General features: G+C 41.6%; 1 protein-coding gene across 3 annotated transcripts in view; it reads left to right on the forward strand.

Moving 5' to 3' along the window:
- The window catches only part of PDHX (pyruvate dehydrogenase complex component X), a 106,851-nt gene that overhangs the window by 35,482 nt on the left and 44,024 nt on the right, over nt 1-27,345 (forward strand). For all 3 annotated transcript variants that reach the window (XM_089778541.1, XM_075927469.2, XM_075927468.2), the window contains 2 exons: nt 18,237-18,454; nt 21,491-21,589. In XM_089778541.1, the coding sequence (XP_089634667.1) occupies nt 18,237-18,454; nt 21,491-21,589 (317 nt within the window). The remainder of the gene's footprint in view (nt 1-18,236; nt 18,455-21,490; nt 21,590-27,345) is intronic.

Consider the following 27,345-nt stretch of genomic DNA (forward strand, 5'->3'; position numbering starts at 1 on the left):
AATGAAGATCACATTCTGGTTTTGCACTTTTAGAAGTTCAGCTTTTTCCCTTTTTTATAAATTTTCAGGACAATGATCCTAATTACACCATCATCTCTGATATTTATTAATTTCCTGGTGGAACAGGGTTGCATATTTTCTCTCTTCCCATCTTCCACTAGCTCTGTAGTACAGGCTGAACCTCTCTAGTCCAGCATCCTTGGGTCCTGACTGTTTCTGAACCAGAGAATTTTCCAGATTACAGAAGGTCCGTATTGTCTAGCAGCATTACCAAGGCTTCCACTGCTTACTGGACTGTTGGAGGACATTTAGGGGCAAATTAGAGCTTAGTAAGAGAACAGAACACAAAGAGCTAGGATTGGTGGCTGTAAACAAACTTCATGGGACCATGGGAAACTTTGCCACACCCATGAAAAGTAGACATTCAGCTAACTAAAATCATTTCAGAGAGCGTTCGGGACTTGAGAGGTTCAGCCTATGTTAAACTGAAGATTATGAACTTTTTAGGCAATGACCACATTCTGCTGAACTAGCAGAATGGGGCCTTGATCATGACTGGGTCCTTCTGTAATATAATTAGTTTAGTTTGGAAAAGAGAAGATTGAGAGGGAACATGATAGTGGTTTTCAGGTATCTAAAAGGGTGTCACAAGGAGGAGGGAGAAAACTTGTTCTTCCTGGCCTGTGATGATAGAACAAGAAGCAATGGGCTTAAACTGCAGCAAGGAAGGTTTAGGTTGGACATTAGGAAAAAGTTCCTAACTGTCAGGATGGTTAAACACTGGAATAAATTGCCTAGGGTGGTTGTGAAATCTCCATCTCTGGAGATATTTAAGAGTACGTTAGATAAATGTCTATCGAGGATGGTTTAGACAGTACTGGGTCCTGCCATGAGGGCAGGAGACTGGACTCAATGACCTCTCGAGGTCCCTTCCAGTCCTAGTATTCTATGATTGTATAATAAATAAATACTAAAATAAAAATAAAATAAATAAATATGGTTATTAAGAACCTATCTTTGGTATCCAACCTGTAGATAACTGATTCTTGTGATAAACTTCTGGATTCAGTGCAGTTGAGAGTTTTGTATTAGTCATGTAAGTTGCTGAAGAAATCGTCAATTGCTATTTCCCATTCTGGATGGGTTTTGTGATGACTGACATAAAACTTCAGTTTTGACACCTTTATTCTGACTTTGTTGTTTTGGAAGAGAGCAGAAGCTTTCACCAGCTGGAGATGGAATGTGTCAGTGTTGCATTTGGCTGAGTAGTTTCAGCTGTTCCAAGACCACTAATTTAGGCTGAACTCCACTCTACTTCTTCAAACTCCTCTTTCCTCTCACAGAACTTGACCTGGTGAGGTGAAGGGAAGGGTCAGTGACTTCAGATGCACTGAAAGGGACCCACAGTTTCTATCCTCCTTTTGTGACCAGATGTCTGCCTCACACTGGCCTTTTAGGGTGTGAAGGCGCTGACCACTTGCCATCAGGTGGTATGTGGTCATCTCGGGCTTTATCACTGCCCAGGCAATACTAGATCGTTGCTCATCATTTTACTTACGTGGTTAGACCCTGCTCATGGCAACCCACAAATGGCGGGAGAGAGTAGGGGGGCCTGGACCCGTCCTCTGTCACGGGTCCCAACCCAGGGCCCTAAGGACAGATTCCAACAGGGTCCCGTCTGATTGGTGGGGCTTCTGGCTGTAACTCACCAGCCCATGGGCCTCCTTCAAGGAAACCCCGCCCTGGGCTACTTCCTACCCTCTCTTTGGGGTGGTGAAGGATCGTTCTCCTCCACTCTCTGTTTCTTCTATTCTCCTCCTCCCCTGACTCTCCACTTTCTTACTCCTCCATGCCACCTCCCTCTCCCTCTGTTCCTCTGGCCCTCATGCCCCCTCCATGAGCATCATCCCTCCTCCCCCTGGGCATTTTCACAGATGTGGCACCTGTGGCTTGTCGGCGCTTGCGCCGCCTAGCCAAGCCATACCTTTGGAGCAAGCAGCGCAAGCAGCGGCTTTAATTCTGAGCTCCCCGTGAAGCCTGGGGATCGGCGCAGTCCTAGTGAGGGGTGGATCGACACCGCCGCTGTGGAGTGATGCCGCCCTGTCACAAAGAGTTAAAACCCAGCCCTGGGAGAGGGCTGGAGTGATGGAGCCAGCAGTTGAGGCAGACACAGCTAATTAAGGCTCAGTTGCTGTTGTATAGATAAGGGGTGGAGACAGACTCACTCTTGCTTCAGCTGTGGAGCTGGAGGGACCTACCTGTTAGGGAACCTAGAGGCTTCTTGATATGAAGTAGGCCTGGGGAAAGGCAGGCAGAGCTGGGGGAGTTCTGGCTAGGCAAGTTCCCAGGCTGACGGACCTGAGACAGGGTCTGAAGCTATTAGGGCTATAGGGAGACAGCTGAGGCAACAGGTCCATATGTGGATGATGAGTCACCATTTCAGATTGCAGCTTGCCACTGAGGCAGGGACTACATGAAGGTTAGCCATTGGGTCACTGAAGCAAGGTGGGCATAGGGGGTTGATAGGGTCACCAGGTGTCCGGTTTTGAACTGCATAGTCCAGTATTTGAGCTTTCTGTTTGGGAAACAAATTGAGAAAATAAAAATGACCAGTATTTTCTAAATAAGATGTAATGTAGATTGTGATGTAATGTCAAGTGTGTCTGGTATTTTTGTGTTGAAACCATCTGGCAACCCTAGCTGGGTTCCCTGAGCAGGAGTACTACTGAGTGTGGGGGCACTGCAGCAGTGGGAGTGGAGTGTGCCACGTTCTGGGAGGGACATGGGTCTTAACACCAGGTGATGGAGAATAAAAAGTAACAGCAGGCGGGACACCAACCAGAAGGGAGCGTGAGTTCATGTTTATCTGGAAAATGAAACCATGTATTGCAACTCACTTGAGACTTTTTAAACTTTTGAGGTTTTTAAAAAGTAATCTGTGATTATGAGTCTCACTCTTACCTGTCTACCATAGTAGGTAGTTAATTTGTTCTCCAGGATCATCTTCAGTCGTTTTGAGCTCACTGCGATTTCTCTCCCCCTTCCCTCCCAGCAGGTATTGGAAAGAACTTTTTTTAGTTGTAATGCTGCATGAATTATTGGTGGAAGTTGCATTAACCTTTCCTAGCTGAATCTTTTAAATATGCTAATGTTAACTATAAGTAAAGCATGAATTCAGGTATAAGTAACATCTGCAGCCTTATATAGAGGTTCTGAATTAATTCATTACTATGCTACTTCTAGGAGTGATTAAGAAATGTGAGGGTTTAAAATACTACTTACATTTACTAATCATTGTTTAACTAATAAATGAGTTTTGCAAGCTCTTAACACTGCAGTAATTATTCTTGTGGGACTTATGCTATCAGTGAGATGAAGCACAGGACACTTATAGGCTTCCTTTGTAACTCAATATACATATTTTAAGGTTGGGGAGTTTGTGGTTTTTCTTTGGTATGGGGATATGTACACCATGTATATTTGTGTACACTGAATATATCTTAAATATTAAAAGTTATTTAAGTCCAGACCCAAAATCAAATAACCTATATGGAAAATGCTGAAGATGTTACTGTTCTGTTTGAATGTAGTAAGTGTAAAATTTAAAACATTTGATGACTTCTTAAAATGTCATTACAACGAGAAGTCCTGTGGCACCTTAAACACTGACAGATGTATTTTGTGGGTAAAACCCACTTTGTCAGATGATAGTCAAATGTCATTGTTTTAAGCTAGTGTCTCCAGTCCTTTTAACCACAAGATCACTTTTTCAAGTTAAGTGCAATGTAAAATCTACAGGCAGTCCCCGGGTTACATGGATCCGACTTACATCGGATCCCTGCTTACAAACGGGGTGAGGCAACCCCGCACTAGCTGCTTCCCCTCAGCATACCAGGGAGACTCGAAGCTAGCGCCCCCCCCCCCCCAGCAGACCAGGGAGACGCGGAGCGGCTTTTCTCAGCAGACACCTCAGCTTGAGAATAAAGGACTGAGGGAAGTGAGGTGTGGGAGAATAAAACTGAGCTCTGGAGAAATGTTTGGCTAGAGTTTCCCCTACAATATGTACCAGTTCTGACTTACATACAAATTCAACTTAAGAACAAATCTACAGTCCCTATCTTGTACGTAACCCGGGGACTGCCTGTACCTCAAAACCAAATATCCTTGCCCCACTTCCTTCCCACCCCTTCTCTGAGGCCTCACCCTGTTCACTACATTTCCCTTTCTCCCTCCCTCACTTTTCACCATGCTGAGAGAGGGGGTTGGAGTGAAGGCTAGGGATGAAGAAGTGGGTTGTACCCACAAAAGCTTATGATACTATCTACATTTTTTGTTTGTCACTAAGGTGCTGCAGGACCTTTTTTTGTTTACGTTTTTTTTTCTCTAGAATGGTAAGTTTCAGCATTCAAGGCCAGAAGGCAAGTCAAAGGCCAGCAGTCCTGCTTAGGCTACTTTATGCCTGAACCTAGAACTTCATTTGGTGTAGGAAGCTGCGCAGCAGAGGCATTAGTGTCTCAACCACACAGTATATTCCAGAGGCTAGGAACTGTACATGGACTAGCTGGCACTACGCGCAAACAAAAAATTTCCAGTAACCTGGATAATCAGGCATGGAATATAGTTTCTTTGCAACCAAGGCAATTTGAGACTCTAGGAGTAGATATAAAATTGCTATAAACATTGAACTCAAGTTGGTCTTGCTATGTCTATTAATACCTTAGTTCCTCCTTTTGAAATGGGGATAATTATGTTTAGCCACTATTGTGAAGTGCTTTGAGATCTATGGGTGAAAACTCTATAAACACACTAAGCATAACTGAGGCTGAGGTGTTAGTTTCACACTTAGGTCCATCCCACAGCATCCCAAAAACGGGACCGTGGTACCCCAAAATGTTGGCATCAGAAGGCACATATATTAAATTCTTTCACAAGTTGGTTAATTATTATGACCTAATCAGACATCGTAGAAAATACTTACCTGTGTAGTTACATTTACATTTCATCATGTACAGGACATCCCCGCTATAAGTTGCTCCAGTATACATCTGTTCCGCACTAAAGTCGTTGACACTTGTAGGAACTGATGCATTATAAGTCCTCCCATTCCTTGCTCTTAAGTTGTGCAACCCCTCTCCTCCAATTTGTGCAAATGAAAGTCCGCCTCAGGAAAAAAATTCCCCTCTTTAAGTCCAAGTTTTTGGAACATATCTTGGACTTACAGTGGGGACAGCCTGTACTTGAAGCTGCTTTTAAATACTTCTGACTTGATCTCTCATTGCCTGGTTATAAGTGTCTTCTTGAACTGATAGTATTTTTCACTTAGTTGCTTGGTAATGTATTTTGGATTGCTAACACTGCCAGGAGGCCAAAACCAGCTATTCATCCAGCCTTAATGCCACAGGAATAGTGGGGAAAAATCAATAGACCAATTTCAGCAGCGTTGGCAGAAAATGTTCATGCTTCCTCGAAGGTGAAAATTGTTCTCACTTGTTGGGCTTTGGGCTTGCAGAATGTATGCATAGTGTGTGCAGGTAAGTAGTGATATTTTATAACATTTTAAAACCCACTTTTAACTATTTTTTGCATTCTAGTTCCATTTGGCAGACTAATCTTGAATAGGGAGCACTGTCCAGTTGTAGAGAACAGAAGGGGTCAAGACTGTTTAAGTGCAACACACAGAACAGTGCCAGGCATATCACAAACTTAATAACAGAATATTCTTTGTCCCAAAGAGTTAACTTTCCTACATGACTAATCTTACATCTGCTTCATCTGTGAAATGCAATATTTACATCACTAGGATTTGGCATAAAAGGTGAATTAATAGAATCCTCTGAGAGGCTCTTTTAAATCTGGTTGGGGTAAGGTACTAATGCATATACATTGCTGATGGCTATGATAAGTTTTCTCAAAAAGGGATTTTAATGGGCTTTGAATCAGGCTCTTACACCTTTTTATGAGAGCTTTAAATGTTTAAAAGGATATTTTTTATGATGATTTTGGTAAAAGCAAACAATTCTTCAAAATAATTAGTTTTGAATTCATAAAATTGTTTAAAGAGATATCAGGTAGGTAAAATATCAAATTGTATTGTAATTTGTTCCTCAATCTGTTTTGTTGTTGTTGCTAAACTTGATATTAATAGAAATGTTTGGTTTTAAAAAATAAAATGGAAACAAATTTTGGATGGTTGATGCACACCAGTACCATGTAATTTATGCAACCTAAGTACAGGCAGTCCCGGATTACGTACAAGATAGGGACTGTAAGTTTGTTCTTAAGTTGAATCTGTATGTAAGTTGGAACTGGCGTCAGCCGCTGCTGAAACTGATCAGTTTCAACCGCGGCTGAATCTGGATGCCAGTTCTGACTTACATACAGATTCAACTTAAGAAACCCAGGTGTCCCCAAGTCAGCTGCTGCTGAAACTGATCAGCGGCTGATTCCAGGAAGCCTGGGGCAGAGCAACTTTGCCTCGGGCTTCCTGTAGTCAGCCGCTGGTCAGTTTCAGCAGCGGCTGACTTGGGGATGCCTGGGGCAGAGCAGCTGGGGTGCTGCTGGGTTGCTCCAGTAGCGCGGCTCCTCGGCGCTACTGGAGCAACCCAGCAGCACCCCAGCTGCTCTGCTCCAGGCATCCTGATTCAGCCGCTGCTGAAACTGACCAGCAGCGGCTGAATCAGGACGCCTGGGGCAGAGCAGCTGGGGTGCTGCTGGGTTGGTCCGGAGTGGCGCTGCGGGACCAACCCGGCAGCCCCCAGCTGCTCTACCCCAGGGGTAGGCAAGAAAAGCCTGGTCTGCTGGGGGGGGGGGGGGCACTAGCTGCTCCCCCCCCCCCAGCAGACCAGGGGGACAGGAGCAAAGCCGCTGAGCATGCCCGCAGGGGGACAGCCCAAGCGTGCCCGGGCTGTCCCGCTGCGGGCGTGTTCCGCGGCTTTGCTCTCCGTCTACCTGGTCTGCAGGGAGATGGGGAGCAAAGCCTTGGAGCACGCCCGCAGCGGGACAGCCCAGGCGCTTTGCTCCTGTCCCCCTGGTCTGCTGGGGGGGCGGGTCCAGCAAAGCCGTTCCCCCCCCCCCCCCCCCAGCAGACCAGGGACACCAGAGCAAACCCAGGCGGCGGCTTTGCTCGGGTGTCCCTGGTCTGCTGGGGGGGGGGGTCCAGTGGCTTTGCTGGACCTCCCCAGAAGACCAGGGGGACAGGAGCAAAGTCGCCCAGGCAGCGGGAGTCCCGCTGCCTTGGGAGGCTTTGCTCGGGTGTCCCTGGTCTGCTGGGGGGTCCAGCGGCTTTGCTGGACCCCCCCAGTAGACCAGGGAGACCGGGAGAAGCTTTTCTCGCCCAGGAGGACACAGGTGGGGACCCGCCACCTGTGAGCTCTGGGGCGAGAAAAGCCCCGTTTGTAAGTGCGGATCCGACATAAGTCGGATCCGCGTAAGTCGGGGACTGCCTGTATTGCAGTGCTGAACTAATGCATGGACTGAGAAAGTGAAACTGACACATCTAGTTTCCTTGTGCAAGAGGAGTAAAATACTTTTAGATTTGTTTGGTATCACTAGTGAAAAGGGAATTTGGTAATTTTAGAAGTTTCTTTTCAGCATTGTTTATATAGTTGGCTTTTCATATCTTGCCATGCAGATCATGCTCCCAGGGCACAGGGTAGAAATTGGACTGAAATTTCATTCAGTCTCCTGTCATCTGCAGGAATTGTACACTAGCATGCTGTAAGACCGCTTGTGTAGTCACTCTGTGCTGGTCGGGGAGAGTTCCCTAGTTGACATAATTAAACCACTTTCAATGAGCAGCAGTAACAATGCCAGTAGGAGAGCATCTCCCACTAACCTAACCCTATCCGCACCTGCGCTTTTGTTGGTATAACTTATGTTCCAAAAGTGACATAAGGTATATTGACAAAAGTGATAATTCAGCCTGATATGCTCTTTTAATACATGTTATTACTTGGCATTAAACAAATAACACTGACAAGCTTAAATCACGTTAATTAACTTTTTCAAGAGGGATGTTCTTTAACTATGTAGCTTGATCCTAAGGTAATACTGAAGAGTTTTGATAGGAAGCTTTCCTAGCTTTGCATAACATTTTAAATCCCTGTGTGGAGATGATATAAGTATTCCTATCATGATCAGAAGCAAGACTGCTTATATTATTAACTCTATTCAGTTGTTGGAGTTTATCCTGAAAAAATGAAATGTGACTATTTTTACAGTTTCACATAAAGAATTAATGTCAGACATTGCTGTGTAAATGTTACTTTATAGAAATGTAATCTTTCAGCAATGAGACTTCCAATATTAGCATTAAATTGTGACTTAAATAGTAGCATTTCTGGTGAAATATTTATTATTCTGAGGAAAATGTAGCAACGTTCTTTTCTAAATATCAGTCTTGTAGGAATATGCTATGTAATTGAAGTAGGGGAGCTATTTTGGTCGTGAACATTTTTTGTTTTAAACCTGTACTGCATATGAAAAGAAGTCCTGGTGAAAGGACTGACAGTTTTGCAGCCTGTTTATCTGCAGTGGCATTGCTCACTTCTCTCCACTCTGCTTATTAATAGGAGAAAACCGATCTAGGGTGTGAAGACTTTTTCTGTACCATTCTGCTCTTTTCCTCTATGAGGAAAGTAAGTATTTTACAGGCACACCACTGAGTTCTAGTGATTTTTTGTATGAAGTCCCACGGGAGATCTGTGGCACAACCAGGGACTGAACTCGGTTTTGTGACTTCTGGACGGGTTTCCTAGCCACAATCTCACCCTTCATTTCACTTGTCAGAAGCTGCCAAAGAGTCATCCAACAGTGATTACTTTTAGTCACTATCAATCCATGCTAGATGTGAGAAACTCAATAATCCATCAGTCCCCCCCGGCTTTTCAGTACCTCTTTGAGCCATCTTGCACAGATCTACTTTAAGCATAGTACCAACCCCAGTCAATTATAATTAAATGTGGCAAAGGGGAAACCTTCCTATGTGAAGACCAGGACTTTAACAGGGTTCAAAAAAGAACTTGATAAATTCAGTAGGTCCATCAATACTTGTTAGACAGAATGGGTAGGAATGGTGTCCCTAGCCTATGTTTGTCAGGGTCTGGAAATGGATAACAGGAGAGGGATCACTTGATGATGACCTGTTTCTGTTCACTCTTTCTGGGGCATCTGGTGTTGGCCACTGTCAGAAGACAGGACACTGGGCTAATGGACGTTTGGACCGTTCTTATGTTCTTATTATCTGTGTTAAACTGTGTTTTCTAGTAATGTTCCATCCCAAGATCATTTTTCAGGTGGACCTTCGGTTGTGAAAGAAATCAGGTTGAAGTTTTTAAATCATTAGCTTCTCCTGTGAAGTGTGGGATCTGTAGGAAATAATATAGTCAATTCAGTCACTTATTTATACTTCATAAGCAAAGGAACATCTGTTGCAGAAGTGGGAGTAGGAAAGAGTTAGCTTCGTTATGTGAAAGATACAATTACACTGCAAATGAAGCAGTAGTTTCATCAGTAGGGTTTGTCAGATCAGAATTTTTCAACAACATGTAATTTCAGTTGAAGACACTTTGCTTTTTAAGTATTTGTTTTAAAATATCTAGTCACATTCATATACCCATTAGTCTTCAATTAAGTTACATTGTGTTACATTGCAGTTATATTGTTTAAGTTCATAGCACCTTGATCAAATGAGTCTTGAAAACCTAAAGGGTTTAAAGCCTTTATCTCAGTTTACAGCCCCTCTAATAAATTGCATAGACACTGTTCTATGCCTGAGCATTAAAATTAATGTTGAACTAATTTTTCAAACTTGTTCTTTTGATCCCTTTTTTCATCTCTGTTTTAGTAATTGATATTTTTAATGCTCTTCACATCAATGTGGAATACTTCTCTCATGCTTCTGTTTTCTAAGATCATAAGAACAGCCATATTGGGTAAGGCCAAATGTCCATCTAGCTCAGTATCCTGTCTGTTGACAGTGGCCAATCCCAGATACCCCAGAGGGAGTGAACAGAAATAGGTAATCATCAAGTGATCCCTCTCCTGTCATCTATTTCAAGTTCCTAACAGACAGAGGCTAGGGACACCATTCCTACCTATTCTCCTGAATCCTGCATTGCATCTGCAAAGAAACTTTATCAGGACCTGACTTTGTCATTTCAGTTTTTGTAATACACTACCAGTTGCAACTTTAACGTGACTGCTGTGATGTTTAGCTCAATGCCATGTTGTTTGCTTTCATGGAGGGGAAGCATAATTGTAGATAACAGACACCTAAGAAATTATTCTTAAAAAGATTAAGGTATGGATGATGGTGCTATGTTGAGCACAGAGATGAATCACAACTGGTAATCAGCGCTTCTTCAAGAGTTAATGTGTTCAGACAAACAGAACTAGGCAATTTTTCTGTAATGGTGATTTCTGGTGACTGCCATAATGTTACTGAATGAATGGATTTTCCTGTTCCATACTAAGTACTTTAAATACTAAGGCTCTTGGTGCCAAACCTACACTTTTTTGATGGACAGAGGCCAGCCTTCTCCAGTGACTGCATGACTGAGGCAACATCACTGAGATGTGACCCTCAGCCTGAGCCCAAAACGCCCATATCTTTCAAGCACGCAGCTGCACATTGACAATGAGGTTAGAGAGGGTCCATGAATTGCTGAAGCTGGCAAGTGCCATGTGCAATCCAAAAAACGCTGAAGTGAACTGAAACAGACTGGGAGGAGTAGCAATGACAGTTTTTTCTTTCAACTCTGTCTTGAGAGAAATCTGCTGACATGCCTTTGTGGAATCCAACTTCGTTGTATAGTTGGCTTTCCCTGATTTGCCAAGGGGATTACCCACCTGAGCCATGGGACAGGCATTGGACTGTGAAATTTCATTCAGTCTCCTGAAGTCTTCCTGAATTTTACAAACCCATCAGGTTTGGGAACCAAAATTATAGGTCTACACCACGGACAGAGACTTTACCACCTGTCTAGCCTTAGCATAGCATTGATCTGCCTTGAACTTCTTCAGGTATTCAACTGATTTGTCTCTTCCCTCCCCACAATAAGATCCCAAAGCCATTAGAGACCACATCTAGTCTGACCTCCATATACAACTAGTTTTGTTAGAGTTCAAAGTTTAAAACAAGAGGTTAGTAAATGTGGATTTCAGCTGAGGCACTAACAAATATAGATTAACAGTAAGCAGAAGTGCAACTTCCACTGCCTTGTGCCTGCAGCAATTAGATGTCACCTATTGTGTGGCTAGGCAGGAAGCCCTTTGTAGCCGTGGTCCCTCTGAAGCTCCACTGTCATGGAACAGAGAGCTCCCTGCACTGCTCTAAGATCAGGGCTGTCCTATCCTTGCAGATGGAAGGTGTGGGAAAGGCTGCAGTCCTGGCACGGCAGAACAGAGACTCCTGGTCAGGGCCCTGAGGAGATGGGGAGCAGGAGCCATTCAGCATCAGGGAGCTTGTTGTTCTCCTCTGTCTCCTTGTGGTCCTGGCTGGGGGGAGGGTGTTTGCTCTTCTGTGCCAGGACTGCACCATTCTCTACTTCTTTGCAGATTATTTCACTGGGGCTATTTAATTTGACCAGGAATCTTTTGGGCTTGGTCAGGGTCAAACTGCCTCATGCTATCTAGTGTGTCTTATAACATGTAGAAAGGGTTTGGAGTTCAAGTGGATTGTTTCTTCCCAACCTCCAAAATAAGATCCAAAATTTCATAGGACTATTGCCTATGTAACAATTTTAAAGGGGAGAATCCTTTGAAAGCACGAGAGACTTCTTGGATTGTAGAAGAGGCAAGAAAAGAACCTGTCTCAACTCTTTGCATCTACTGTCACTAATTTACACAACTGATACATTAAGCCTTTCTGGAAGAGGTGCACTTACTATTTTTACCTTGAGGCTGTCTCAATTCTCCTGTACAAGGTAGGGCATAAGTTATTCTTTTGTCTGAAAGAACATTTGTAAATAGTCTAATTATGGTGAAAACCTGGCATACTTTCTGCTTTAAGGATGTTAAATTTAGATTAATCAGCTAATAAAATAGTTGATGCAATTTGCATTGACTATTTGATTAGTCGATAAGGGATCCTTTGAAATGTAGCAAGAGTCCTGCTGGAGGAGGATCACCAGTCCTATGTTTTCAGAAGGTGTGGCAGACACACAGAAACATTGAGGGTACGTCTAGACCACATGCCTCTGGCGACAGAGGCATGTAGATTAGACTACCCGGCATAGGAAAATGAATCGACGATTGAAATAATCGACGCTTCATTTAAATTTAAATGGCTACCGCACTGAGCCGATCCGCGCTGAGACGACAAACAGCTGATCGGCTCAGTGCGGCAGCCATTTAAATTTAAATGAAGTGTCGATTATTTCAATCGTCGCTTCATTTTCCTATGCCGGGTAGTCTAATCTGCATGCCTCTGTCGCCAGAGGCATGTGGTCTAGACGTATCCTGAGTGACTTGCCCGTAATCACAAAGTAAACTATTCACAAAATGGGGAGTAATATCCAGGTAAGGTGACTTTGATTCCTTCATTAGATAAGACTGCTTCCTGTTAGTCATGAAGTCACAGACTGTATTTGAAGAGTTATTTTTGGCTCAAATTTACTCGTGTCCTGTAATGATTGAGCAACATTCATATATGCATTTGAGTCAACTACAGCATGACACTGTCTTGATTTCAATTGAGAGACAATCCCTTCATTGGAAGTCAGGTAAACATGAACTGTCTACTTAAAACCCTTTGGATTTTCATTGTGAAAAGATTTAATCTTCATTAACTTTAGTATCTGTGGGGAAAGCATCTCTCAAGTGGTGCTTCAGATTCTTCTTTTGACTGCAATGTGTAATTACCCTGAACAAGTATGGTCCAGAAAACAAAGAGTTAAAAATATAACAAAAAATAAAAATCTGAGAGTAGATTTTCTGAATTCTGGCTTCACTGATCACCTCTTTCATTATAAATGCAGTAAAAATTGAATGAGAGCACGGAAGTTTTAGCTGAGGTACAGTAAAGATCATTCTTAAATTAGAACTCCATTTTATATTAGAACTTCATTTTCTCTGAAATCTCTATCAGTTGAGCATGGGAAAGAAAAGAGGATGGATGACTGTGTTCAGAAGAGTTGGATTCAATCTTCATTATTGCTTTCTGATGTATACCATTTCTCATCAAACATGTAAGGCCTGAAATGGTGCTTCCTTGTGTAAAATTTTTCAGTAGGGATGTAGTAGTATAGCCAACTAACCGATTAACCTATAAGCAAAATCTTATAGTTTAATGCTGTAGACTACACGCATTTCCCTCCCTCTTCCACAACCAGTAAATTTTTTAGCAGGCTGGCCAGCAGCCCAGCTCAGTTCTGGCTCACATCGGGTGTGGGACCTACCCCCTGCTGTGACTGCATTTAAAGTATATTAGGAGAAGTTCTGGTTCATGCTCTGTCCAGGAGCACAGACCCCACCCCCACACAGATAGGGGCAGCTGCCACCCAGCACTGCTGCTGCTTTATTAGAGGTAGCAGATGAGGGCAATGAGCAGTTGGTCTGCAAGAGGAGCTGGTTTTTAAACCGGCTTCCCTTGTGGACTAGCTCCCGCCTGGCACCCCGTGCTGCTGCTGGTCCACCCCCAAAGGACTATAGAATAGTCAACTAACTGATAAGAATTCATGAGGTTACTCAACTGTTCAATTAATTGATATTTAACATCCCTCCTTTGCGGTAAAGTTACACCAATATATATTTTTCTTAGCTAATATTTTACATCATACCTTCACATCTAGTCTAAGGTTTTTCAACTGTTTTTTTAATTTGCGGCCCACTAGAATTTTCTAATGGAGATGCAGACCCTTTTGGAAATTTGTAAACGTAATCTGTCGCCCCCTCCCCCCCCCCCCCCTCCCCCCCCCAAGGATCCAAGGACTACATATTGAAAACTACTGGCCTAATCCAGTAGTAAAGGGTATTTGTAGCTGTGTTGCTTGCTCCTGAAGTAACCCTGGGAGGGAACTCTGACAGTCCAGAAGAAAGTAATCTGCTCCAATATTCCTAAATGTAGATTACAAACCCTCTCCCACAACGCAGATCAGCTGCACTTACTGGCATTTTTGGGTGAACTAGGTGAAGTTATGACTGCATCCACTCGTTGGTTTCATGCTCACATAGGGAAATAGTAATATTCTCTTCCTCTAGCTCCTTGCCCCAATCTCTCTGCACATGGGATACTGAGAGGCCATGCAGGCAAACTCCTATGTGTAAAAAATAAATCAGGCCCCTTCAAAGTCATGAGATGGACTTAAAAATCGTGATATTTATTCTAAAAAGTATTTATTTGTCTTCTGAGCTGTTATGGGTGTCCTTGGTTCGTATTTTCAAGCTTTGCAATCATGTGGGCTAGAAATTTTATATTTTAAAACTATAAAGCTGAGATTCTCACAATCGCTTCTCTACAGGAGCTGTGAGACTGAGAAAACATGAAATAATGTGAGATTCATTATAATATTGGGGTGAATTTGCCCATTGTTACCAAGATTGGGCCCTAAGCTTGTCCTAATTAATCAGAACCTATATATTCCTTTAATCATTCTATCTCCCTAGGTATGCACATGAAATACACACACCGTGATACTGATTTAAATGATTATGTAGGAAATGGAAGCAGATTATCAAAGGATAAATTTTCTTCTTACAAATGTAAACTTTTGCAATCTGCAAAGATGGAGAAAGAAATACAGAAGAAGTGTTTTACAAAGGTTTTGGAAAATGCACCAGCTTTTTTCATCATGTACAGGTTTAAGAGCAGCTCTTCAAAGTGCTGCTTGGTATTTGCTTTGGGATACTACGTGCTATGGGTTTTCTGTTCAACATAAGTCAGAAGTTTGATGTTTAAGATTGCATGCCACATCTTCCGTATCATCAGACCACAACTTGTTACATGCCTGGTAAAGTATAACAATACCACAAAGTTAAGGATATTGGTGTTTTGTTGGGGGAGCAGGGTGTGGATTGTTTATTTACAATATTCTTATTTTCTTCCAATCAGTTTTGTGTTACGACTAGGTCATTCAGGGTACACAAAGACTGGGTTCAAATTGATGTTTTATCTTATTCAGAATTCCTGATTGAGCTGTATGTGAGTGTATGTATGTATATAAAACATTACTTATGTATACTACTGCTTCTGTGGAGTAACATGTACTAGGTTGTTCTTGGGCTTTTCAGTTATTTTTTTCAATCACAACATATGGACTAAATTCACTTCAGGATCTCTTTCTTCTGACATCTATATTGGTGATGTATTCTAGAGTGACAGATACTTTAGAAATGCACATCATAATATTTTAATATCACATCTTCATTGCTATGTAGGGTTTTTTCTTAAATTACATTTTTTTAATGTACAGGCAGTCCCCGGGTTACGTACAAGATAGGGACTGTAGGTTTGTTCTTAAGTTGAATCTGTATGTAAGTCGGAACTGGCGTCCAGATTCAGACACTGCTGAAACTGACCGCCAGTTCTGACTTACATACAGAATCAACTTAAGAACCCCAGGCGTCCCCAAGTCAGCTGCTGCTGAAACTGATCAGCAGCTGATTCCAGGAAGCCCGGGGCAGAGCAACTCTGCCTGGGGCTTCCTGTAGTCAGCGCTGGTCAGTTTCAGCAGAAGCTGACTTGGGGACGCCTGGGGCAGAGCAGCTGGGGTGCTACTGGACCAACCCAGCAGCACCCCATCTGCTCTGCCCCAGACGTCCTGATTCAGCCGCTGCTGAAACTGACCAGCAGCGGTTGAATCAGGACCTGGGGCAGAGCAGCTGGGGTGCTGCCGGGTTGGTCCAGTAGTGCCCACGGGCGCTGCAGGACCAATCGGCAGCGCCCCAGCTGCTCTGCCCCAGAGTCCAAAACAAAAGCCTGATCTGCTGGGGGGGGGGGGGAGAGCACACTAGCTGCGCCCCCTCCCCCCAGCAGACCAGGGACACGGGGAGCAGAGCCGCAGCGGCAGCGGGGTGCCGCGCCTCTGAGGCTTTGCTCTGGCAAAGCCTCTGAGGCGCGGGACCCCCCACGGCTGCGGCTTCAGTCAGGGTGCCTGTGGTCTGCTGGGGACCGTCCCCAGCAGACCACAGGCACCGGGTCTCATGCGGCAGCAGTGGGGGTTCCCGCGCTTCTGAGGCTTTGCTCTGGCAAAGCCTCAGAAGCGCAGGAACCCGCCCGCTGCTGCCGCTTGGGTCCCGGTGCCTGTGCTCTGCTGGGGACGGTCCCCAGCAGACCACAGGCACCCGCACCCAAGTGGCAGCAGCAGCGGTTCCCGCGCTTCCGAGGCTTTGCTCTGGCAAAGCCTCAGAAGCGCGGGAACCCGCCCGGTGCCCCTGGTCTGCTGGAGACGGTCTCCAGCAGACCAGGGGCACCAGAGCAGCTTACGAACGGGGCTTTCTCGCCCCGACTTCGGGGGCGAGAAAGCTCCGTTCGTAAGTGCGGATCCGACGTAAGTCGGATCCGCGTAAGTCGGGGACTGCCTGTATTCATTGCATTCACGGAGGAGACTATTTCTGGGGAGTAGCGGCAGTCGTGTCAGTGTAGATCTTAATACATCTTTATTCTTGTTGTAAAGAAGGAAAGCTTCAGGAAAGGAGCTAGACTAAGAGTAGCATAAATGTGAAATCCTAAGTATTTGAATTTGCTTAGCAGTGACCACCTTCCCACTTTTTCCTGTTGAGGTGCCTCTATTTTGATCTAGAGGGATCACCTCTAAGGAATGAGAAGACAATATTAAATAAAATATGCTACTGTAAGTCTATTTAAGACCTCTGCTTTTCTGGAAAAAGGGCAAAGGGGACACAAAACTAGTATCCAAATCATACAGGGATAAGACTAACTAAATTAAATGCACCAATATTTGGATCCCCCTAGTAGACTTATACAATCTTGTTAAACTGGACTAAGTAATGCTTGTTAACTGGAAAATCTGGCTGAAATAACTGTAAAGTCAATATGACATATTTATATAGGCTTGCTTGCAAGTGTCTACTTTCGTATTCTAGAATTGGATTTTTTACTGAAACCTGATAAGGTGATTCATAAGATTAGAATGCTAAAAATCAATAGTTATATACTATTTAGTAAGGATAAAACAGGCAAAAAGGATGGGAGAATGGCACTGTGTCAAAAATGACACTACCAGTTACTGTGTCAAAAATGACACTACCAGTTTCTGATAATCTGGAAGAAAACAATCTTGAATGATTGATTGTCCTGATAGATAAAGTACAAGATAGGGTATTAGTTGGTGTTGGCTATAAACACCAGATGACTCTATGGAACAGGATGACTGTTTTCTTATGCACCTATGTATATGTGTATATGGAGATGGCTTGAAAAAGTTGTACGATTATTGGGGATGTCTGTTTGAATGACGCAACTGGAGTTCTCATACTGCAGATATAAAAACATGCGTAGAATGTCTGAATATTACAGATCACAATTTCCTAACTCAAAAAGTGTTGCAGCCAACACAAGAGAAGGTCTATTATAGAATTCCCACAAAAGATGAGGGCTAGATCACAAACCTAAAATTGATAATAACTTAAGCCCGGGGTTTAAAATTCCTGACCTGCGAGCCAGCCCCGACTGGAGAAGTTGCGCAATTTGGCCCAGGAGTCCCAGCAGTCCAAGAGGCCTATCTGTTCCTGTCCCCCCCCCCCCCCCCCAAACTCCACCCCTATCTGCCATCACCCCATCCTCCTCCCTCCCATGGCACCCCATCTCCCCAAGGGATGCAGCCTCGGGGATTACTCGGGGCAGGGGAGAGGGGGGTTGGTGCAGGGCGGCATCATTGGTCGGGCTCTCCACTCCCTGCAGTACAATGCAATTATCCAAAGCTGAAAATTTAGCTTAGACACCTTAACTAAAATTTTCCAATCTGAGGCCTGAATCTGGGTTTAGGTATATAAATAAAGTGGCCTCTCTTTTCAGAGTTATGGCACGCTAACACAATGGATTTAGATACCTGACTTGAGGTGCACTCATATCTGTAAAATTTATTGCAGAACTTAACCCCACCTTGATTTCTACAACCAACCATTTTATATTGGTCCTAGGCTTTTATTAGTTATAAGAATAAAACTTGATGTACTCATATGGTCAGTGGGTATGCCTAAAACGTCTTGATTTTTTTAAGGACAGATACTGCTATCATATTACTTATGTTATGTTCTCCTTGTCTTTTAAAATTTAGATGGAAGAAGGAAGTAAAAATGTGCGTCTGGGAACAATAATTGGTTTGCTGGTAGAAGAAGGACAGAATTGGAAGCAGGTTGAAATACCAGCAGAGACTGGTGATCCATCCTCAATGGCACCCCTGATGGCTCCGCCTGTAGCTGCACCTGCTTCCCCTTCAGTAGGCATTTTAGCTTCAGCCGCTACCAAAATGGAACATGGGCTTAGAAAACTACCGTGAGTTTCTGGATCCCTCATGAACAGTACTTTCAATGCAATATTTGAGTGTACTGGCACTATAGCTATGGCTCAGTTCATTCCTTTTGTAACTTAAGGATATCAGTGGAGATACACCAGGGATGAATTTTGTCTCCTGGTAGCTAAAATCAAAGTTTTCTTTGAGAGACTTTTAAATTTGTCAGGTTTGTTTAGGCCTTGTCTACAAAGGAAGATTTTGTTTTCTATGACCTTAGATATGAATTTAAATCAATATAATTATACAATACAGCTCCCTATGTGAACATTCATATTCTGTTATGCAAAGGATTTTTTTTTTTTTTTAATTTTAACTTCCGTCACATAGGAAGGATGTTAAGCTAAAACGAAAAAAATTATTTCTCTTATGGGAATAAGAGTGCCATGTAAAGGGTTCTCATTAGAGGGCGTGGAGTATTCAAATTGACTTAAGCGTATAAATTTGTAAGGACACTGTGGTAATAAACAATCAAAACCTCATCACTAATGAAGACTGCAGAGAACACAAAAATTGGGGAGGAATAAATGATGAAGAGGACAGGGCACAAAGCACTCTAGATTACTTGGTAAACTGGTCAGAAGCAAACAATATGTGTTTTTTATTATACTGTTGCCAAAAGGCTAATCTGATTCCTAGATATGTAAATAGGGAAATCTGGAGTAAGAGTAAAGGGTATTTTATCTCTTTATTGGTACTAGTGTGACCACTGCTGAAATACTGTGCTTAGTTCAGTTGCCCAAGAATGTTGATGATAATTTAGAGAGGGTTCAGGAAAGAGAAATGAGAATGATTAAGGGAATAGAAAACATGCCTTATACTGATAGACTATTGGAGCTCAATATATTTCGCTTATCAAAGAGGGGGCTCAGGGAAGATTTGACAATAGTACCTATATGGGGAACAATTTTTTAGTAATGGACTCTTCAGCATAGCAGAGAAAGGTATAACATGATCCAGTGGCAGGAATTGAAGCTAGACAAATTCAGCCTGGAAATGAGATGTAAATTTTTAACACTGAAAATAATTAACTATCGAAGCACTAATGGATTTTTTCCATCACTGACAATTTCTCTGTCAATGCTGCATTTTTTTTTCTAAAAAGCGATGTTCTAGAAACTATTTTTGGAATGTTGTATGGCCTGTGTCATACAACAGAAATGACTAGATCATCATAGTAGTCCCTTCTGGCCTTGTAATCTCTGAATTTATGAATGAGTTACCAAAAGTATCAGAAGTCTATAAAGGACAGTGCTGGTATTCAAAAAGAGCTTGACAATTTGACATTAGAGCACTAAATAGAGTTAAATAAAGTACATAGTCATTTCTGAATGTTAGAACAGGAAATGATTCAGTGATGCTCCTTATCATAAATGACGACTAATTTAAAATCAAATTAACATCTTTAATGATTTACATTGCTTGTCAAGCTGTTACTACAACACTAAGCATTTTTGTGGGTTCAAAGGGCGCTAATCCTACCAGTCATTCTGTATAGCTATGCAATGCATTCCTTCAAGAATTGGGGAAATAATCAAGGACTAATGTTGCTGTGTTGTTTTTGCTAAATTAACTTTTGTTTCTAAGAATTCTAAAGTCTGTCTGGGTTCACTGTGTTCTCTGGATTTTTTTTCTCCAATATACCTCTCAGTTAAAATGTAGAATTGGGTTATGATGTAACCTTTGTAGTTTCTGAATAGTAGTGGAGATCAGTGTTATGTGCTGTAGATTATATGCTTAACTTCGTCTCCATCTGGAAAGTTCCTGCAAAGCACATCCTACATGAGTTAAGATGACACAGATACAAGTTTATACTGTTTGAGAGTGGAAGGAAACTGCATTAAACTGTTAAAGCAGAAAATGAGATTAAAATTATTTGCATAAATTGCTTATTTTTCAATCCAGATCTTTTATACTTCACGATGTTTGTTCAGTAAATGAGTATAAAAGTAAAACTTGAATATATTAAATATAAAGGTTGTTATGACTGAAATTAGACCACAAACAGTACTAATCATGTAGTTGTCACCACACCACCTACTGTAAAAGATGAGCAAACCTGTGTGGGTATGTATACTCTGCCATTAAAACCTGTGGAAGGCCAGTACCAGCGGGCTTGGGCTGCAGGGTGGTTTAATTGTGGTGTAAATGTCTGGACATGGCCTGGGCTTTATGACCTTGCAAGGTGGGAGTGTCCCAGATCTTGGGCTTCTGCCAGAGCCAGAATGTCTGTCTATACCGCAATTGAACAACCTGTAGTCCAAGCCCTACGAGCCTGAGTCTGCTGGCAAAACAGGACCAGCTGCAGGTGTTTAATTGCAATATAGACCTACGGTGTGAGCTGAAGGTAGCTCAGGAGAGATTCAAATGCTGCCCAGCTGATTAGCAGAGCTCCCACAGCTAGATTTTGTGTCTGTTGGAGGGGTACATTTGTACAGTGCACATAGAAACATTTATTGAGCACATAGATGGAAAAAATTCACACATGGATGAGATAGATTAGAGGGACCATTGCCTGTGAGATAGTAAATATAAAGGGTCAGCTCCTCCAATGCAGCAGAGCTCCATTATGCTGCCCTAACAAGAAATTATTTATGCAGCCAGCATATCTGTCTCTGTGGCAATCACCTGTTTACATGGGGATCCTCCAGTCATGTGGAGGCTCCTAAGTCACCCTATTCCTTGCTGCTAGTATAAGCTAGATAGTTGGGATCTCTGACACAGCGATGATGCCCAGCCGTGGTTTCAGCTCTTTGGGGTCACCTAGTAGCTGTATGTAATCTCCAGGTTTTGCTAAGCTGGTATAACGGGGCTAGTCCTTCACATTACAGTCCTGAGGTCTGGGGAGTACAAAGGTGAAATTTATACTTTTGTTGTGCACAGATTTGCACTGCATCCCCCACTGCTGGAGCTGAGGCTCTAGATAATAGCATGTAATATACAGAACCTTTTGACATATTGTGTGTGAAACACATTCACCAAACCCTATTATTTAGATGTTTTTCTGTTTTCATTTTCAGAGTTCGCTTAAGTCCTGCTGCCCGCTACATTGTGGAGACGCATGGACTTGACCCAAATAATATTATTCCCTCTGGGCCTCGAGGAATCCTCACTAAAGAGTATGTATATAATTAATCCAAGTACTTTTATTCATTTTCTTGGTTAAAGCATAGCCTAAATTCTATGGTGTTCAGCACATGGGACCCACTTGTTCTCTCAACCTTTTCTTTAGGGGAACTGATTGTTTGGATAACCAACATAGAATGTGAGAGGCTCGGTTAGGTGACAGTATAAGAAGCTGGCATTTTAATTTGTATGATCTTGGGGACAGGGATTGTCCAGCCCTGTGACAGCTGGGGAAGAGAGCACAGACCTTGCATTTCCCTATCCCAGCGATGGGGTACCTGTGGTGTATGGACCGAATTTGGCTCCCAGCTTTTTTAATTTGGCTAGTTATAACATCACATAATAAATGAAAGATAAAATAAAGTAATTGGCTTACACTGTTCATCTCATCAGACACAAGAATTCATCTGTGGAGTCCATGGTCTGATTACCTTTCCTTTTATTAGAGGCAGGCTAAAGACATGAAACTTTTATACTTGAAATTCCTCAAAGTTTAAAGGGCTTAGGCTTCCAGCATTCTGTCTCATAGCTATCTGTCTTTAGCTTGTCTTTAATTCTCTTGTATGTTGGGAATTCTGGGATGGTTTAATGTGCTCGTTATATGCTTTGGCCACACCCCACACTCCATTAAAATGTGGCTTCAGTCAAGCCATGCAGCCGCTTTTAGTGTTGGGCATACATGTGTTAACTTTAAGGGATTCCTGACCTTGAAGTGATGCATTTCAAATCTGCATATACTTTGTGGGAAGGGTTTCCTTCAGGGAGCTGATTTTGTTCTGGATAAAATCACTCCCTTTCTAGGTGAACACCCATTATGCTTTATATACCTGTTGAACTGCTCTAATGTTGGCTTAATACGGTTTGAAACCTTATCTCAAATATAAGGTTAGTTGGGCTTGAACTGAACACAGTAACAAAACAAACAATGGAAGTGTTTCTTTTCATAACCTCTTTTTCCTACAGAGTCTGGCCTGTTGGATTACATAGTGAGTTGAGTGGATGGGGTATCATTTTGTAATAGCAGCACATTGTCAGAAAGCTTTTTAATTATACAAGTTTAACCGTAATTTATGGTGTGTAACTAGTCTATGGCAGGTGGGACTCTGAGCTATCTAATTAACATCCCCTAGTTGTCATGGAGATGTACCACAGATTCTGCTAGGAAGGTAATTATTACAGCTACAAAAATGTCCCTCTTAAAACTTGTTTAATCTGTTCAAAGACGTTGACTCAGAAATGTCATTTTAAAGCTATATCCTGCTGGTTTAACCATTATTTTAAAATAGAGAAGTGTTGTAAGTACCCACAGACCTCCTCTGTTTGTTACTGTCTGAAAAGAAAAGTTTGCATATATCTGTACATAGGCACTGTGTGATTTCATGCAAACATACAATATTTCTTCCAACTCAGCAAAATACATGCTGTGTGGCACAGAGCCCACATGGATGTATTTAAAAACAGATATGATGGGTAAGCAACCTGAATATTCACTGTTGGCCACCAAAATACAAGAGTCATAGAAGTGTAAAACCACGAAGAGAGGTGGACATTAAATGAAGGTTTGTTTCTACCAACTTGGTATCCCCAAAATAATATGCAACTTAAGAGACAACTGAAGGCCGAGGATGTAACCTTGACAGAGCTGTACTGCATCATAGTCTGCTCTTTTTAGCAGATTGATTTCTTTCTTTTCTCTGGGACCTACAGGAAGCTTAACTTAAGCCTGAAAACTTTCTCTCTTTGCCCTTGAGCCTTGTGAGCAGGTACACAAAGGGAAATGCTGGTTTCCCCCCACCCCCAAAGGTATTTATTGCAATCGTTTTTTTGCAAAACTTTCAGATTTGTGGCCATAAATTCCAAGTAACTAGATTGATCAAATTACTATCATGATTTATCCCAGTCTGAAATTGTACAGCCCCCATTCAACAATGTAATGAGTGTGAATAATGGTTGAGAAGTTTATTTTACTGAATCAGATTCTGACTATAATCCAGTCCTGATGTTCACCCATTTGGTGGTATAGAAGAAGACACCTCATCAGCTCCAAAGAAAAAGACTGGAAGATAATGGAAGAAAGTGTGGGATACTATAGGGTGTGGCCTTTTAGAAGGCTCAAAGTCATACTCATAAAATGAACACAGATGTTCCATTGAAATGAGATTTCCTCTTCCCACTGACCCAGAGGTAACTTTTTTTTAAAATGGTACACAAAGGAAAAAAAGGAGGAAAAGAAAAATGTCTCCTAATTTGTACTGTCTTTGTGCTAATCTTCTTAGCAAATGTATCATCCATTCTTAATGGCTAGTTTGTAGTTTTTAATTTATATTATTTCTTTAAAAATTAGGTAAAGAAATTAATACCTTGGACAATTAATACCTTGCATTTTCTCTAAGTTCTGCACAGTGTAACTTGTTAGCATTTGTCAACCCCTTGTCTTCTGGGTCCTGCTAATATTTAGCCTAATTTCAGTTAGTTTTATTCATTTCTCCACATAGCTCTGCCAGTGCATTGATCTTAACATGCCACATCCACACTTCTAATCCTGAGATCTCTCTGGAAGTAACACATTACATGGTGGCTTAGTGGTATCAATAACTATCACAATGAGATAAATTTGTTAATTCCAAACACTTGAGACATCCAGAGGGAAAACCATCAGTTCTTGAGTCCTTGTGTTAAGCAAAGAAAGCCTAGTAGATTAAATTATTGAACTCTTGGCTTTAATTCTTTGAACATATTTTGCTATAGTAATTTAACTACAGCTTGTTTCTGCTGGAAATGGAAGACGACAGTAAAAAGTATACAACTTTAATAATTGGTTATAATTTCTGAACCAGTTTACACACTGATGTTTGTGTGGTTTGAGCATCTGCCTTTCAGTTGAATATTAATTTGCTAACAATCTTTCTCTGTAGCTTTTTGTCAAACGTATCTTAGTGACTTAGGCATGTTAGTGTATTTTTTTGTCTTAAAGCTGTGACTATAATTACAACAATTTCAAATTAGCACAAGTATCCTTACAGCCCTAATACACCTCCTCATTTCAACTATGGCTTCCTCTCTTCCCTCTCTCAAAATGCAACCCAGAGACCCTTCCCACCATTGCCTACTTTCAGTGCTCCCAGTTGTGTAAAAGTATAGAAGATGTTTTCCTTCTAGATATTTCAACAACCTCAAAATTGGAAATAATTATTATCTAAAACAATCCACATGGTAGTGTTTCCTACATATAGAGTATTGGTTTCAATTTTCACTTACATCACTGGTTTGCTCTCACTTTCTGTCTATGTATCAGTTTCCACATCTATCAAGTGAGGACTTTATTCACAGCTCTGTGTAGATTAATTGTTTGTATTGTAAAATGCTTTGAGGCCTATGTTAAGACACCATAAAAGTGAAAAGTACTTGTAGATTTTTATCCTTTAAATTTGTGTTTCAATGAAAATCTGCGAATTAAAAAAAAACTTGCATTCTGTCACTGTTTTTACTAAATAGCAATTCACAATGTATAATTTAATTTACAAGATGCCCTTGATCAGTAGATGAACATTTTCCATGCAAGCTAAGGGAAACAATTTAGTTGTATGGTAAGCATTTATATAGTGTAGCCAATGTATCCAAAGTCTTTCAAAACTCAGATACCAGCTCTTATATAGAATGTTTTACAATAATATTTTATAGCACAAAAATCCGTTAATTATGAAAAAACTACTTCAGTCTCAGTATCTGTACTTAGGTGACTAAAATGCCTATCAAAAATGCAAAATCCATTACCATTTAGTTATATTTTTAAATAGCTGACTGTTCTTTCTGTACACTGTATTTAGGGCTGCTTAGACCATACCATTTAAGATATAAAAGTTGTATGGCTTTATTAATTGGATTTAAAAAGATCTTGCTCCATAATGTGAAAAGTAAAATAATTAACTGGTTTTGTTGTTTTTCACCTTAACTATCAACATGAAACATTATTTGTAATTTATGTTGATAGGTGGTTTTTGGTTTGCTTAGAAGAGAAGATATGGCTGTACATAACCAGTGCGTGAATCATACTGGAAAACACAATCAAGGAACTCTCATACTTCCTAGAGTCTTAAGCTGCCTAGTTTCACTCATTGATTGAAGGGAAGAGGAGACAAATAGTAATTGTGCACAATGGCCAATTAGTTGCGTTTTGATAGGGCAATTCAGACGGATTGGGGAAGAGGTAGTGACCCAGCTCAGACTCAGTGGGCAACAGAGCAGATTGCATCAGTCTAAAGAGTGGCACAGCTTACACAATCAGGGTCTATATCAAAAGCCCAATAAAGTAAATAAAAGGACTTCAGTCACTTCCAGTTGCAATGGACCAGACCCTCACTGTTTATGCTGGGAAGCTCTGTGTTGCTCTGTACCCTTGGTCACTCCTTAACAGTGTAGCCTAGCTGATATCTTTTGCTGGGGTTTTTTCAGACTAAATTGCAGGTGGGATTTCTGGTTTTAAGGATAAAATTAAAAAAGCTTCTAAAGTAAGAGAAGTTTTGTCAGGGTGGATCCTGTGGGAGGTACATATGCACCTTGTATGTCCAAGACTGCACCTTTTGAATAGCATTGTCTATTGAGGCTGTACATGCAGTTTGTGCTGCCTCATATTCCTGTGTAAGGGCAGTAATCCAGAAAGGCTGGAGCAGTTGTGACCCTCACTCGTGCTGCCTGAGACAGAATGTAGGGGAGCATTCAGTCCACTCCTTGGAAATGTTAACATTCCTTTCTTTCCGCTCCATGGCTATAGCCTACAAAGAAAACTTATCTTAAAACTTCCATTTTCCTTTCTCTATCAAAATGTTAACACTCTTTGACCATCTTTCTTCCTTTCTGAGGCCAGATCTACACTAAAAAAGTTAAGTGAAAAAATCCACAACCCTGAGCAACGTAATTAAATGTACTTAACCTCCTCCCCATGTAGACAGCAGTCAGCTGATGGAAAAATTATTCTGGCAAGCAAGTTACCTCCTCTAAGGGAGGTGGATTAACTATAGTAACAGGAGAACCTTCCGATTGCCAGTGTAATGAATGGTTACACTGAAATGCTGCAGCATGCAGCCATGCAACTGTAGCAATTTAATTGTAAACCTGGCCTGTTTTTTCTGTCTCTCCTTGTTCTCTGGACATTGAGGTGGCTGAGGAACAGCACAGTACTATATAGCCACAACTAGTGATGCTAGAGTTCTCCTTAATAGTAACCACATACTGCAAGGTTTTGTTAATTTAGTAAAGTTTGCAGAATTGAGCCCTCTAAATGGTATTCTTTAGAATATTCTATTTCAATATGTCTATTTAAAATGTAAAATGTACAAATAGGCAATTGCAGTTGAACAAAAGGTGTCTAAATTATGCAGAGAACTTCCTAAATCTGAGCTTCTGCTAAATTAGTACTTCACATGGAGACTCTGAAAATATAATTTGAAAGGCTGCACATTTCTAAGTATCTGGGCCATCTTATTACAGTGGTGAAGTGAAGTGTAACACTGAGTTGCCAGTCTATATGGACTCCATGCAGTAACAATTTTGACAAGGAATATTTAATTACTTTTTTACTTGTGGTGGGAAGGAAAATGTGTGCTTACCAATGAACACTTGCAGTTTTGACATTACGTTTACCTGTCTTAAGATTTTCTTCCCTTTCTTTGTGCTGTGTTAATGGATTTTAAAAAAGGGTTTTAAAAGCAGGGTTGCTGCTAACTTCATTAAAAAAAATACTTTTGTAGTT

The sequence above is a fragment of the Pelodiscus sinensis genome, chromosome 5, assembly GCF_052426305.1.
Source record: "Pelodiscus sinensis isolate ZL-2025 chromosome 5, ASM5242630v1, whole genome shotgun sequence".
NCBI classification, from domain to species: Eukaryota; Metazoa; Chordata; order Testudines; family Trionychidae; genus Pelodiscus; species Pelodiscus sinensis.